This window comes from Mauremys mutica, chromosome 5, assembly GCF_020497125.1.
Source record: "Mauremys mutica isolate MM-2020 ecotype Southern chromosome 5, ASM2049712v1, whole genome shotgun sequence".
Classification (NCBI taxonomy): domain Eukaryota; kingdom Metazoa; phylum Chordata; order Testudines; family Geoemydidae; genus Mauremys; species Mauremys mutica.
Window position 1 is genome coordinate 125205283 of NC_059076.1, and position 15630 is coordinate 125220912.

Genomic DNA, 15630 nt, shown 5'->3' on the forward strand with positions numbered 1-15630 from the left:
TTACACCATTTAATTGACATGACTTTCATCATCATACAAAAACGTGAACCAGATTGTTTTCAAAAACATCATGAAAGGAGATGTACAAACTAGCCACTAGCAACAGAACTTTGAAATCACCTTTATAAGCTATTTGAAAAACTATTAAACTTTATTTTTCTAGTGCCCTGACACTTAAAGCTTTTGCAATTACTTATCTGAAAGTAAAAAGAACAAGAGTACTTGTGGCACCTTAGAGACTAACAAATTTATCTGAGCATAAGCTTTCGTGGGCTACAGCCCACTTCATCGGATGCATAGACTGGAACATACAGCAAGAAGATATTTATACATACAGAGAACATGAAAAAGGTGGAAGTAGCCATACCAAGGTAAGAGGCCAATCAATTGAGATGAGCTATCAAAAAAAACTTTTGAAGTGATAATTGAGATGATCCATAGAAGGTGTGAGGTTACTTAACATGGGGAAATAGATTCAATTAGTGTAATGACCCAACCATTACCAGTCTCTGTTCAAACCTAAGTTAATTGTATCTAATTTGCATATTAATTCAAGTTCAGCAGTCTCTCTTTGGAGTCTGTTTTTGAAGTTTTTTTTGTTGTAAAATTGCCACCTTCAAGTCTGTCACTGAGTGGTTAGAGAGGTTGAAGTGTTCTCCCACTGGTTTTTGAATGTTATGATTACTGATGTCAGATTTGTGTCCATTTATTCTTTTGTGTAGAGACTCTCCGGTTTGGCCCACGAAAGCTCATGCTCAAATAAATTTGTCAGTCTCTAAGGTGCCACAAGTACTTCTGTTCTTTTTGCAGATACAGACTAACACGGCTGCTACTCTGAAACTTATCTGACAATCCAGGACAATCAGATACAGATCTGCAATGCAAGACACTGGGGGACTGAGTAACAACAACAACAATAATAATAATACATAGGCCTCAACATTCATACCCAGCATGGTCCTCACACAATGCAGGACAGCTCCTGCAGCATTGCCAATAGGTGCCCTGCTGCAAAGGAAACATGCGAGTGGGTCATAACACAGCCCTACTCTGATCAGTGCTCTGCCACACCAGCAGTGGTCTTTGATTGTTGCAGTAGGTGGCTTTCTATCTTCTTTTGAAAGACTGGCTCTTTGGGAGCTTAGAAATTAGAAGACTCCCCTGGAACATTTTTAAAAACAAGGCACATTTTCCCTTAAATGAAGAACTCTTTGATCCTTACCACAGCAAGCCTTAGGGCCATATTTTCAGAAGAGCTCAGCATGCTGAGTACATATTTGGTGGTCAGTTCTTCTTTAAAAAGTCCAGCCCCTGATGTGTCCATGTTTCCATTTCCATAGAAACCTACCTTCTTACACCATAACACAGAACACATAGCAAACAACTTACATTTGCAAACTGGAGAGAAATTCCATTAATTTCTTCAAATAATTTTCAAGGTTTCAAACTTTTTTCCCTACATTTTTGCTAGGGACGTGTTTTTCAGCTCATACACATTAACAGGGGGGAAAAAGGCATAACTTACTGTGTTCATCAAATACTGAATGTGACTATAGCCAGCATGGAGGGAGGGACCGAGTGATCAGGGTGTAGGGGAGTCCTCTGACACGAGGGACAAAGTGAGTGGAGGTCCAGAGAAAGGAAGAGAGAGAGCTTGTTGATTAATGGAGATTTGGGAGGGAGAGAAAGGGCAGCAGGAAAGAAAGCTAGAGGCACTTTAAAGAAAGGGAGCCTGGGAGCAGGCATGAGACAGCAACCATTTTAATGATTCACTACTTGTATTCACTTAACACCAAAATGGCCAAACTCACAGATGGAGCAAGTAAAAACTGAAGATTAATCGTAGGGCTAATGTGAAAAAACAAGTATGCTACAGTACTTTTCATCTTAGCCCTACCAGCAACCTCTCCACATGGCTGCACTTCACATATAATTGAGTTAGAATCCTTTATTATGATTTCATTGTTATGCAGTTTTGAGGCATTTCATTCCAGTGTTAAAAGGTGTTGCAGTGTGTTTCAGTGAGATATTTAAGAAGTCATAGCCACCCCATTTTGTGAATCTCACTCCCAAACTGCCACAGGTTCAGGGCAGGACAACATAAATTAGGGTGTTAATTTGCATGTGCCCCAGTGTGATTTTGTACTTCTATTACTGCAAAGAATAGTAAAGCAAAAGCCATGGGCACTGATAAAACATAGCACAATTTAGCAACATAGCAGCAGTACTATTTAGATTATAGGCAGGTACTGGATTATAGGCAGGGTTAGTAGTAGCACCACCTATTATTAAGACTGCCCAACACTTTTCATTGTAAGACCATGTATTCAGTTGCTGTTGTTTGCCAAACTTTAACTGCTAGGGCTGAAATTTTCTATGCAGGATGTCAGCCTCTGGCTGAATTTTCTGGATAATTTCAGCCAAAACAGTTCAGCCATTTCCAAAACTGAGGCTAAAGAAAAATAAGTTGTTTTGCCCATGTTAAATTCTGGTGACCTTTTCTTTGAAAGGCTCTGGCACCTCCATGCTTTGAAGCAGGGCCTTAAATTTTGGCAGAGGGGTTGGCCTTTAAATTAGGATGTGCCTTTTGCCAACCCATGAAAATCTGCCCAAATGTGGTGAAATTTTAAATATTCGGAAAAAAATAAATAAAATAGTTTGCATGTGCTCAGTCGACACTTCTTAGGCCAGGTCTATGCTACAAAGTTAGGGTGATGCCAGGCATCTTACGTCAACCTAGTTGTGCATTTGTCTACACTTAAATTTGTCTCCCACCAATGCAAGCGCCCCATTACCCCGACATAGCAACACCACCTCCATGAGTGGCGTAGAACCATGATTGATGTACTTAGGTTGATGCAGCGCAAGTGTAGACACCCCATTCTCTGAGTGCCCCTCGCTTCAGTTTTCCAGAAGCAGGGAGTGGATGACCGTGGATGGATCACTCAATGATTGTCTGCTCTGTTCATTCCCTCTGAAACATCTGGCACTGGCCACTGTCGGAAGACAGGATTCTGGGCTAGATGGACCATTGGTCTGACCCAGTATGGCCATTCTTATGTTAGTTACATCAACCTTGACTGTCCTCCAGCAGCTGTCCCACAGTGTCCCACACTGACCACTCTGGTCACCATTGTGAACTCCACTGCCCAGGTGTCATGGAGACCAGAAGTCCCTACATCCCCTTTAAAGCCCCGCAAATGTTTGAAATTCTTTTGCTGATTGTCTGGCTTGGCAAGCACACATAGCAGCTCTCCATTGTTGAGTGCAACTGCCCAGCTGACCATGCTGGCTACATGCTCCAGATGTGCTCCTCCCTGGAGTGGACAGGAGGTATTGGATCTCCTGGGGCTGTTGGGGGAAGAGGGTAGGCAGGCAGAGCTCCAAAGGAGCTGTAGAAATGTTGACGTCTAGGAGCAGATTGCTCAGGGGATGGAGCAGAAGGGGTGCAACAGAGCGAGAGCGCGCGCGCGTGCGTGCTTGAGTAAAAGCCGGTAGGTGGGAGGAGGATGACTAGGAGCCAGTAGGTGGAGTAGACAAAATGAGATCTCACGAGGAACTGGAGAGGGAAACTGGGACTGCCTGGGCAACGAGACTGGGACTGAGAGCCTGTGAGAAAGGGGGGAAGGTGTTAACTGGGAAGAGGAGACTGATCTGAAGAGGGGCCAAGGTGTGGGAAAGGACTGGAATGGGCTGGACAAAGAGATTGAGACAAGAAACTGGGGGAAGAGGACACTGAGATAGGGTGAGGAGCCCAGGGAAGGAGATTGGGATTGGGAGCCACTGGGAATGTGGGTGCGGTGGGTGGCTGAAGGGAGACTGGAACTGGCTAGGTAAGGGGAATGGGACCTGGACTGGGACAAGGACAGATTAGAGGGGTTGGGACAGAAGGGGTCACGCTTGGAAGGGATGGGAAGAAGACTGTACTCACAGCATGCTCCCCTCCAGAGTCTGGCATGCGATCCAAGATTCCTGACACTCACCATTCCTCTACTGCCGGCAAAGATTTGTGAAACCTCCTGGCAAAGTATCCATCCCCTTCTGGGCTGATGATGACACCTACTACGCCCTTAGTTCAAGTGGCAGAGGTCTGTGTTACAGATCCAAAGATTCCAACAGTGCCTTTGATGCTGGCAAACCAGCTGCCAGCTCATGCCAAAGTCCCCGTGTCTCAGTGGTACACTGACAAATACATAGCAGGAATCAGTCTGGCTTACTTATGTGTAGGGCTCTGTGTTTGTCATGGAGGCCGTGGAAGTCACAGATACTGTGACATCCTGTGACCGCCATGATTTCTGCAGCAGCCAGTGTGGCTGTCCCTAGGGCTGCCTAAGCGGCTGTCCCTGGGGCCAGTCGCTCCGGTGGCCCCACAGCCAGTCTCACCAGCCACTGCTAGAACTGACCTGGCCCCAGGGCCAGCCACTGCTCTGGAGGCCCTGGGAAGCTAGCCCCGGGGACCGCCTGAACAGCAGCCGATGCAGCTGGCCCTGGGGAATGCCTGAGCAGTGGTCCCAGGGGTTGTGGGAGCAGCAGCTGGCCCGTGAGAGCCCCCCTGGTGGTGGCTGGAGCAGCCACAGGCCCCCTGGGGCTCCCTCCCTGGCAGCTCCTGCCACAGGCTCCCCCTCAGGCAGTGCAAACACCCTCCCCCAAGATTTAATCCAAGGTATTTATGGTATAAGCCATGGACAGATCACGGGCCGTGATTTTTTGTTTCTTCCCCATGACCTGTCCATGACCTTTACTAAAAATACCCAAGATTAAATCATAGCCTTACTTATGTGTTAGTATTAAAATAGGAATTAGCATTATAAGAATGTGTGTGGACTTTACTGATTGCTAGTTAGTTGCACATGCATTAATCTCATTTATAACATCTGCATCCCTTATTGTAAGGTAGTATTTGAGCCTGTATTGTGAGCCTCTCTGACTGTGTAAATCACAAGACAGGAGAATGACATTAACTACAGTGAAGTGCTGATCTTCAGCAGAAGGTGTTCAGACCTTTCCTGTTGGGCAGGATGTGACTATTGTGGAAAGTTACAGCGGATGAAAGACTTTGTTGTTCTGCCCTCCATCCCCCATGAAGACAAGTCATACATGTAGATTACCTGCTTTAAACACGCAAATAACTCTCTAATTTCCTTTTCCTATTTAATAAACCTATATATAGTTTATTAGGATTGGCTACAAGCGTTGTCTTTAGCCAATCCTAATAAACTATTTGCTGTGAGATCTGAGATGGAATTGAGCTAGGGTAAGTGACTGGTCCTTTGGGAGTAGGAGTATTCTGAAAATTGCAGTGATTCTTGGTGTAAGGGACCATCTATCACAAAGGTATGCTGACACAGCTGGAAATATACTGAGTGGGTACTTGTCACCTCAGGACAGGATGCAGAGACAAAATTTCTTGACACCTTAAATGACTACTTCTTGGAGCAGCTAGTCCTGGAACCCTCAAGAGGAAAGGCAATTCTTGATTTAGTCCTAAGTGGAGCACAGAATCTGGTCCAAGAAGTGAATATAGCTGAACCGCTTGGTAATAGTGACCATAACATAATAAAATGTAACATCCCTGTGGTGGGGGAACACCACAGCAGCCCATAGCATTTAATTTCAGAAAGGGGAATTACACAAAAATGAGGAAGTTAGTTAAACAGAAATTAAAAGGAACAGTGCCAAAAGTGAAATCTCTGCAAACTATATGAAAACTTTTTAAAAGACACTATAATAGAGGCTCAAATTAAATGCATACCCCAAATTAAAAAATGTAGTAAGAGGACAAAAAAAGTGCCACCATGGCTAAACAAAGTCAAAGAAACACTTATAGGCAAAAAGGCATCCTTTAAAAATTGGAAGTTCTTTCTATTTTCCTCAATATAATTTGAGCATAAACTCTGGCAAGTGAAGTATCAAAATATAATTAGGAAGGCTGAAAAAGAATTTGAAGAATAGCTAGCCAAAGACTCAAAAAGTAATAGCAAAAAAACCTAAGTATATCAGAAGCAAGAAGCCTTTCTAAACAACCAGTGGAACCACTGGATAATCAAGATGCTAAAGGAGCATGTGTCCCCTTTAAGGCCACTGTGGAGAAACTAAATAAATTCTTTGCATCAGTCTTCATGGCATTGGTCTTCATGGAGGGAGATTCCTGAACCTGAGACATTCTTGTTAGGTGACAAATCTGAGGAACTGTCCCAGATTGAGATGTCATTAGAGGAGGTTTTGGAACAAATTGATAAATTAAACAGTAATAAGTCACCAGGACCAGATGGCAATCACCCTAGAGTTCTGAAGGGACTTAAATGTGAAATTGCACAACTACTAACTGTAGTTACGTAACCTATCATTTAAATCTGCTTCTGTACCAGATGACTGGAGGATAGCTAATGTGGCATCAATATTTTTAAAAGGCTCCAGAGACGATCCCAGCAATTACAGGTCGGTGAGCCTAACTTCAATACTGGGCAAACTTGGAAACTATAGCAAAAAACAGAATGATCAGACACATAGATGAACATGATTTGTTGGGGAAGAGTCAACATGGTTTTTGTAAAGGGGGAAATCATGCCTCATCAAGCTACTAGAATTCTTTGAGGGGGTCAACAAGCATGTGGACAAGGGGGATCCAGTGGATATAATATACTTAGATTTTCAGAAAGTCTTTGACAAGTTCCCTCACCAAAGGCTCTTCATGGATCAGTAATTGGTTAAAAGACAGGAAACAAAAGGTAGGAATAAATGGTCAGTTTTCAGAATGGAGAGAGGTAAATAGTGGTGCCCCCAGGAGTCTGTACTGGGACCAATATATTCATAAATGGTCTGGAAAAAGAGGTAAACTGTGAGATGGCAAAATCTGCAGATACAAAACTATCCAAGATAGTTAAGTCCATAGGAGACTGCGAAGAGGTACAAAGGGACCTCACAAAACTGGATGATTGGGCAACAAAATGGCAGATGAAATTCAATGTTGATAAATACAAAGTCATGCATGTTGGAAAACATAATCCCAACTATAAATATAAAATGATGGGGTATAAATTAGCTGTTATCAGTCAAGAAAGATTTTGCAGTTGTTGTGGATAGTTCTCTGAAAACAGCCACTCAGTGTGCAGCAGTAATAAAAAAAAGCTAACAATGTTGGGAATCATTAGGAAAGGGACAGACAAGACAACAGAAAATATCATATTGCCTCTATATTCATCCATGGTATGCCCATATCTTGAATACTTCATGCAGATATGGTCATCCCATCTCAAAAAAGATATATTGGAACTGGAAGAGGTTCAGAAAAGGGCAACAAAAATGATTAGGGGTATGGAACAGCTTCCATATGAGAAGAGATTAATAATACTGGGACTTTTCAGCTTGGAAAAGAGACAACTAAGGGGGGGGTCTATAAAAATCATAGAGGTAGATAGAGGTCTATGAATAGATAGAGGTCTATAAAAGCATGACTGGTGTGGAGAAAGTAAATAAGGAGGTGTTATTTACTCCTTCTCATAATACAAAAAGCTAGGGATCACCAAATGAAATTAATAGGCAGCAGGTTTAAAACAAACCAAAGGAAATATTTCTTCACACAAGGCACAGTCAACCTGTGGAACTCTTTGCCACAGGATGTTGTGAAGGCCAAGACTATAACAGCGTTCAAAAAAGCACAGGTCTCTCAGTGGATATTAGCCAGGATCGACAGGGACAGTGTGCTTAGCCTTTGTTTGCCAGAAGCTAGGAATGGGCGACAGATCGATCACTTGGCGATTACCCGTTCTGTTCATTCCCTCTGAAACACCCAGCATTGGCCGCTGTCGGAAGAAGGATACTGATCTAGATGGACCTGTGGTCTGACTCAGAATGGCCGTTATGTTAAATCTTACTATGCAGCATCCCTTAGACATATTTTTTTAAGTAATAATTTATTGTGCTATCAGATTAAAATATTGTACAGGACAGTTTCTCCCTACACTTTTATGGCATTTGCAAGCTACATCTGTTACTTGCACTCATTTCAGAACAAAGAAAAAAAAAGGATGACTTTCGCTTGTGCTGATTTATAATAAAATCCATTCACATCACCCCTTTTTGCCCCAAAGTACTTTACAAAGCACATACAAATCAGCACTGCATGTGCAGAATTTTAGATGCTGAGACACAGCATTTCAGATATTAACAAATAGTAAATTCCACAATAGTAGATACCAGAAGAGTTTGTGCCTAGAGCTCCTCATACCAATCAGCTCAGCTCTCACAGAGAAGTCAGATTGTTTTGCTGTAAAGAGATTTCACAATTGTAATGAGCGTGGTTTTCCAAAAATCCCTAAGAGTGGCAGGTTCACCAAATTCATTCTGTCTCCATGCATCCCCAGAAAGATTCCCCCATTTTTATTTAGTTTATTGCTATACTAAAATAAGCATTTTAAGCTGTATTTATAAGGCCCTGAACCTGCAGAGACTTGAGCATGTGTTTATCATTACTCAGGTGTGGAAAGCAGAGACTCCCTTGTGGCACATGAAGTTAAGCATGTGTGTATTTGTATGAAAGGGGCCTGTTTCCTAATTTCTCCTGCTTTTGGTGTGTACGCTGTCTTCCTCCTGTCACCATCACTCCATCGTAAAATCTTTGGGGAGATGATGAAAAAGGCAGTTAACTTTGCTTCTGTCAAAGCACAGCATTGCAAGTTGATTTCATCATCTATCAATTTGGTGGCAAGTTGGGTTTGTTGTTTTAAAAGGAAGGAAGGAGGGGGAACAAACAGGAGACCAAAGGAGAAGTGAGTTGCCCAGATACCACAGTGGAGGGTGTAGATTAGAGTATCGCGCTGACCGGTCAAAATAAGGTGGGAAGCGGTTGGAGAAGAGTTTTTTTTTTTAAATATACATTTCAAACTTTTCCTGCCAGCTCTAGCGTCCAACAGGCTGCTGCCACCGAGCCAGAAACGGTCGGTAACGTCCAATGGGCACAGCACGACCCCGGGCGCTGTGGAGCCTGGTCCGCGCAGGGCCGAGCGCGCAGTTCTTACGCTTTGGCTGGCAACAGCGGTGCCGGGTATTGGCCAGCGAGGCGCGGGGCTGAAGTGGGAGGAAGGAGGAGAGCGGAGGGGCGGGGAGACGAGAGCCGGCCGCGGGGGGAGACGTGCATACGGGAAGGGAGAGAGAAGGGCAGAGGGAACAGGTACAGGGCAGCGGCCTGGCTCAGAGGCTCTCTTCAAGACGCTTGACCTTCAGTCCCGTCCCTTGGCCCTTTAATACCGAAAAGGAGTATTGAGGCCACAACCAGCCCGCGGAGAAGGGTGGGAAGCCAGTCTGACGGTGACGCTTCCCCCAGCAGGGGGCCGCCATATTGCAATACGGAAGAGGCGCCATTTTGCATCAGGGAAGATTTGCTGGCTCTTCCTCTCCAACAGGGCGCCGCCATTTTAGATTACGGAATTCCTTTTCCCCCCCTCTCAATGGTGGAGGTTCTTCACTAGGGCGCCGCCATTTTGGGTTACGAACGAAACGGCAAACCCACAGGGGTCCTCGCCCTCCCTTCGTTTAGGTGCCTTCATAAAATGCCCGCTGAGAATCCCCTCTTTTTTCGCCCCGCTCTCAAGATGGCGTCGATGCGGGAGAGCGACACTGGCCTGTGGCTACACAACAAGCTGGGCTCCACGGACGAGCTGTGGGCGCCGCCGAGCATCGCCTCGCTGCTCACGGCCTCGGTGATCGACAACATCCGCCTCTGCTTCCACAGCCTCTCCTCGGCCGTCAAGCTCAAACTGCTGCTGGGGATGCTGCACCTGCCCCGCCGGGCGGTGGATGAGGTGAGAGCGGGGCAGGGGCTGCACGGGAACCGGGAGGGTCGGGTCGGGGCCGGCCCCGCCGCGCGGCTCCTGGCCCGCCGCGGGGGGTGAGGTGCCCGGGGCAGGCGGAGGCTGGGCGAGCCCGGCGAGGAGGGTGGCAAACGCCCCCGTGTGGCGAGGGCGGTGGTTCCCGCCCCCTCCCCGTTAAATGGCGTCTGAGGAGCCGCGCGCCGAGTCTCGCCCCCGCCCGCCGGACACACCCCCGGGTCGGTGAGGGGGTATTAGTGCTGCGCCCCTCCCCCCTCGGGGCGTTACACTCAGTAACAGCCCGCTGGATATCAGTACTGCATCCCCTCCCCCCTTGCCCCTGCCCCCCCGGGGCGTTACTCAGTAACAGCCCGCTGGATATACCCCTCCCCTGCCCGAGGGTATCAGTACTGCATTCCCTCCCCCCCCCCGCCTGCTCCTGCCCCCATGGGCGTTATACTCAGTAACAGCCCGCTGGATATACCCCCCTCTCCCACCCAAGGGTATCAGTACTACATTCCCCCCTCCCCCGCTTGCTCCTGCCCCCCTGGGCGTTACACTCAGTAACAGCCTGCTGGGTATACCCCCTCTCCTGCCTAAGGGTACTGCACCCCATCCCCCGTCCTGCCCCTGCCCCCTGGGGTGTTACACTCAGTACCTACCTGATCTGACTCCACACAGGCATCACCCATAATTCCCCAGCTGCCCCCTCCCTACATCCACTCCCAGGGGGTCTGTAGGATGTATAGCTGCCAAGCCCTCCCCCAGTTCCCAACCCGACCAGCCTCCCCAGTTTACACTGAAATAACTATTCTGGATTGAGTGGTCAGCCCATTGAGACCTCATGCCCTATGTCTCTTAGTGGGGAGAGCGCTGGGAGCCTCTGCCTGATGGGTGACCTTGGCCAAGTCCCTTCCCACCTCTGTGCCTTAGTTTGCTCATCTGTAAAATGGTACTGTCCTCTTTTGATTAAAGTGCTATGTAAGACCTAGGCATTTAGCATTATTTGTTTAGCCAGTACTTTTGAGGTTTCAATCTGTGATGTGCCCAGAGACTTTCCTAATGGAAAGTGTAAAATGTAATCATAACTGTTACTTGTGGGTGGCACCCATATGGGTGCCATACAATCAGTCTTAAAAAGTCCCATCATTGCCCTCTTGTCTAAAATGTGTGTGTGAGGGGGGGTTGTTTTTCATCTTTAGGCTGATGAGTTATGAACTGTGAGACTTTCACCAGGTACAACTGCTAGTGCTATTGGCTTCCTTTTGGGGGATTGTGTCTCTGGGCCAGCATCTGTGCTTGGAAGTAGACCAGAGGAGCAAACTATGTAGGGCAGTGGTTTTCAACCTGTGGTCTGCACAGTCTGAAATTTCCAAAGGGGTCTGCTGCTCCATTTGAAATTTTTTAGGAATCCGTAAATGGGGGGGAGGGGAGGTTGAAAACCACTGATATAGGAAATAGGCTGTGCCAAATTTCCTTCATCTCTCTTCCCTCAACAGCCATCTGCACAGAAGCTGAGTCTAAGGCTTGGTTTACACCTAAAACTTAGGTTGTTCAGGGCTGTGAAAAATTCATAGCCTTCAGAGGCATAGTTAAGCTGACCTAAGCCCCTTATAGATACCACTAGGTTGATGGAAGAACTTTTTTGAAAACCTCACAAGGGGGTGGATTTACCACAGCAATGGAAAATGCCTTCTATTGCCGTCATCTACAACAGTGGTGTGCAGACTTTTCCAGTCACACCCCCCTTTACCATTCATGGAATTTGTTGCCCCCAGCCCATTGCCACCCTTACATCTGTGCTGCGGGTGAAGAGCAGCAACTGCTGGCCAGGCATTGCTGCCCTTACTTCTGCACTACTGCTGGCTGTCTTCAGAGCTGGGTGGCTGGGCAGTGATGCCTACTGGTTGGAGCATTCGTGGTGTTTGCAGCACAGGAGGACAATTTTTTTAATCCTGCTCCCATCCCAACCTGCATTACCTACTCAATTTTTATCCCACAATACTCACTCTATTTTTATCCTGTTCCCATTATTATGGCAGTGCATCCTGCAGGACCTGTGGGGTCCGGTTTCTTCCCCTCCCCCAGGACCTCTTGCTCCCTGCATCCTCCCCCCACAAGTTTGCACACCACTGGTCTATAATGCAGCACTGCAGCTATGCTGCTGTAGCACTTGTAGTGTAAACATAGCTTAAAAGCCTTACCCTAGGGAGGACAGCAGCAAGTGCTGAAACTCGGAAAGGGGAAGAGCAGGGGTCTCTAGAGGGGATAGCGGAGGGATGTTGAAGCTCAAATGTCTAGGGGCTAGGAAATCAGAGTTGGCATGGCTAACTGCAGGTAGGAGGATGCTAACAGTCTGAGTGGGCTGTTTTGAAGTGGTATTGAGTTGGAAGTCAGGAATCTGCTGATTTGTGAGGGAATAGTTTGATAATGGGAGGGTATTCTGGAGCATACATTTCTACAACTTGAGTCTTGAGGGATTTGCACTCTACTTCATGGCCCACATTGTTCTGTTTCCTGACAACACCAATGAAGATAGTGTGCAGGTTCAGCTTGAGTCTCACCTTTTCACAGTAGATGTGCCCTTTGCAAGAGACCCATGTTTATAGATGCCATTGTCAGATAGGATATGTTTGTTGTTGAGGTGTGATAGTAGTATTCTAAACATGGTGTGGGGGAAATTGTAAATAAAATGGATTAGTGCACACTTCACCCTGGAGAAGTTGCAACCAAATGTCCTAAAAGAGGTATATGCACAAGCATCAAGTGTTTAAACCAATTGGTTTCAGAGTAGTGTGACTCAGAGTGGCTCTAGTAGGTTTTTCTGTGCAGTCATTCACTCTGTGTCGCTGCAGTCTGCTTTAAAAAGGGCGCCTTCTTAGCATATCTGCTTCCTGTGTATCTTTGAGACATACTGTAACTGCTTGCTAAGTGCCTGTCCCAGCTCTGTGTCTCTCACATTACAAATTCAATTATACTAATGCAAACAAAATAAAGCGGCCTCCCCAAAACCAGAAAATAAGAATCAGTCATACATGATCCCTCCATATCAAGACCCTAGCTTTCATTACACCCAGAACTAGCATAAAAGCCGCAGAAAGCTTAGGTAAAGAAAGGGACCTGTTGTGTGCCCTGAAAGTTACCAGATTAGAGGTATTTTGGACCAAGAGGAATGAATTGAAAAGTTTTGGGCTCTTCATGGAGAACACTTGACTGGTTTTTGTCTCAAACTGATGGAGCTGCAGCTCAAGTGACACTGTAAAATAATCCATTGAAATGCTGCAAAGCCATCCATCAGAACAATACTTCTGAGATACTTTTTATTAAAATACCTCCTTAAAATTAATCCAAATTTAATTAGGCTTGGCAGGTCACTTCACTCATTTTGACTTTTGTTAGCCTTGCAGACTCGTTCAAACTATTGAAGAGTGAGCTAGTTTCTGTTCTACCTCATGTATTGTCAAAATGGCCAGCTCAGTTCTGAATATAAAAACTTGTACTGGTGTTGTTGACAGAAGCAGAAGTGCTGGCTTTTTCAGATTCTAGATGGAGTTTGTGGAGCTAGCAGCTACGAATATTATTGTTTGACTTGTAAACTGAGCAAGCTTGGTCTTGAGAGAGACTTGCACAATGTAATTTTTTAGTCCCTTTGCAGTGTACTTGTGATCTGTTAAAACTGCTAGGATAAGTGACCTTTTCCTCCATTTTCACCCCCTTAAAACATAAACACAAAAAAAATCATTATATAGGTAAATTCAGCTGAAGATGAAAAATTTTGTAGTCAGATCCAAAACCTTTTTTTGCATTAGTTTTGTATTGTTAATAAAATAACCCAATGGAACAAAGCTATTAACCAAAGGGAATTTAGTGATGAGCTCATTGAGAAGGAACAATTGTTACATCAAAAGTGCACTGTTTTATAATAAACTTGCTCAGATTAAATGATGATGCTAAGGAAGTCATGTCAAACAGTGTTACAATCACACTTGTTATAGGATTACTTTAAAACAAGTAACAGCTGCTATTGAGCATATAACATTACAATTTCTTGGTCTTTTACACCAGAACAGCATTCATTTTTATATATGGTACAGCACTGAGACAGTGTCATCCCTTAACAACAACTACTAGTAATAATAATAATAAATACAGGAGAGCTGTGGCTATCTAAGAGTAAAAATTCTTAATGTATATTCAGACTGATTTTTTTTTTAAATTAGGTTGTATTATGAGTTGAATTTACCTGTGAAAATGACTTGGATTCAGTGTGATTGGACTTCATTAGTGTACTGCATGTTTTTCTTTATTCCTCATGTACATGTCTGCCCTGATCAGGTGTTAGTACTCAGAGCATTGATGTGGTTTCTGAAAATATTACGAGATTAGAAACAATGTTGCATCAGCTTTGTGGCTCTGAATGATGTGTACAGTGTGTGTAACTGGTGTATCGTGTGTAGTATAGGTTTTAAACATCAAATTATATTGTGCTCTGTGGATGGTAGGTTGAATATAGGCTTTTTAAAGAGACAGTATTTTTCATCCTTCTAAAATAAGCACTGGGTGAAGTATATTGGTTAACAGTGGAACAGGATAATTTGGAAACCACTTCTGGACTACAATGAATGTTGGGATTAATAGAATACATGGTGTTATTTGATTTAAAAAGGATTTTTGATAGTCACTTGTCCATTTTTAATCCCTAAACCTCTCTTGGAAGTGTCAAGTCTATCTAAAAATATATCCAGTGAAGGTGATTGATTCACAAACCTCCCTTGGCAGCTTGATCCATTGCTTAAGTGTTCTGCTCTTTTTTTTTTTTTTTTTTTTTTGGTCTCCTAATATTTTGCAACTTCCTTGGTACCTTTCATTCAGGAACTCCAAGTGTTTTACAAGTATTAATGAATTAATTCTTCCAGCACTCCTGTGGGGTAGGTAATTAACCTACATTTTCCTTACCACACCATAAACCCATTACTACTTGTTTGTCCTCACTGACTAATTAGAATAACTGGTGCCTGTCTTCTTAACATCTCTGTGTATTTGTAGACAATTGTTAAATTCATTCTTCTTACTGCTTTTCTCTAAACTGAACATGGCAGCTCTCCTAACCATTCCCTAATGGATTCATTTCCCTAACCTTTTGTTCTTTTTCTTCTAAACCCTTTGCAGTTAATCAGAGTTTTGAAATGATATCGAAAGCTCAGTGCAGTTCTGAGTTCTGAGGAATAATTACCCTTATTTATTTTGCATAATATACTCCTGTTAACGTGACCCATAGTGGCATGTGCATTTTTCTGCCAGGATTGCATTTACTCCTTTATGGCTAGGTTGTGTCATTATGATCTAGCCCTGCAGTTTGAGCAATGTGGTGGTGTGCTGCCCCTGGAGTACCCTGGGAGAGAGATTGTCTAAACCTGGAGTCGTGTTTGCACTCCCTGATGCACTAGCACAGGGGTTCTCAAACTGGGGGTCGGGACCCCTCAGGGAGTCACGAGCTGTCAGCCTCCACCCCAAACCCCACTTTGCCTCCAGCATTTATAATGATGTTAAATGTACTAAAGTGTTTTTAATTCATAAGGGGGGGGGGGGTCGCACTCAGAGGCTTGCTGTGTGTGAAAGGGGTCACCAGTACAAAAGTCTGAGGAAAAACCACACTAGCATAACTACACTGAAGGGTGCGGAGTCAAGGCTCTGCCTTCCACCTTCGTGGGTGGGAAGCCAGCTGCCTCCCGCACACTAGAAGTGGTAGTATAAAGCACCAGAATAAGGGAGTAGGGGGTTCTTTGAGCTGCATGTAAGACAATCACTATCTGTCGTAATTTGT

General features: G+C 44.8%; 1 protein-coding gene across 2 annotated transcripts in view; it reads left to right on the forward strand.

The window, feature by feature from the left end:
- The first annotated feature begins 9132 nt into the window (after nucleotides 1-9132).
- Nucleotides 9133-15630, forward strand: part of NELFA (negative elongation factor complex member A) — a 40949-nt gene continuing 34451 nt past the window's right edge. For both annotated transcript variants that reach the window (XM_045018836.1, XM_045018838.1), the window contains exon 1: nucleotides 9133-9800. In XM_045018836.1, coding sequence (XP_044874771.1) covers nucleotides 9549-9800 — 252 coding nt within the window. In that variant the 5' untranslated portion in view covers nucleotides 9133-9548. The remainder of the gene's footprint in view (nucleotides 9801-15630) is intronic.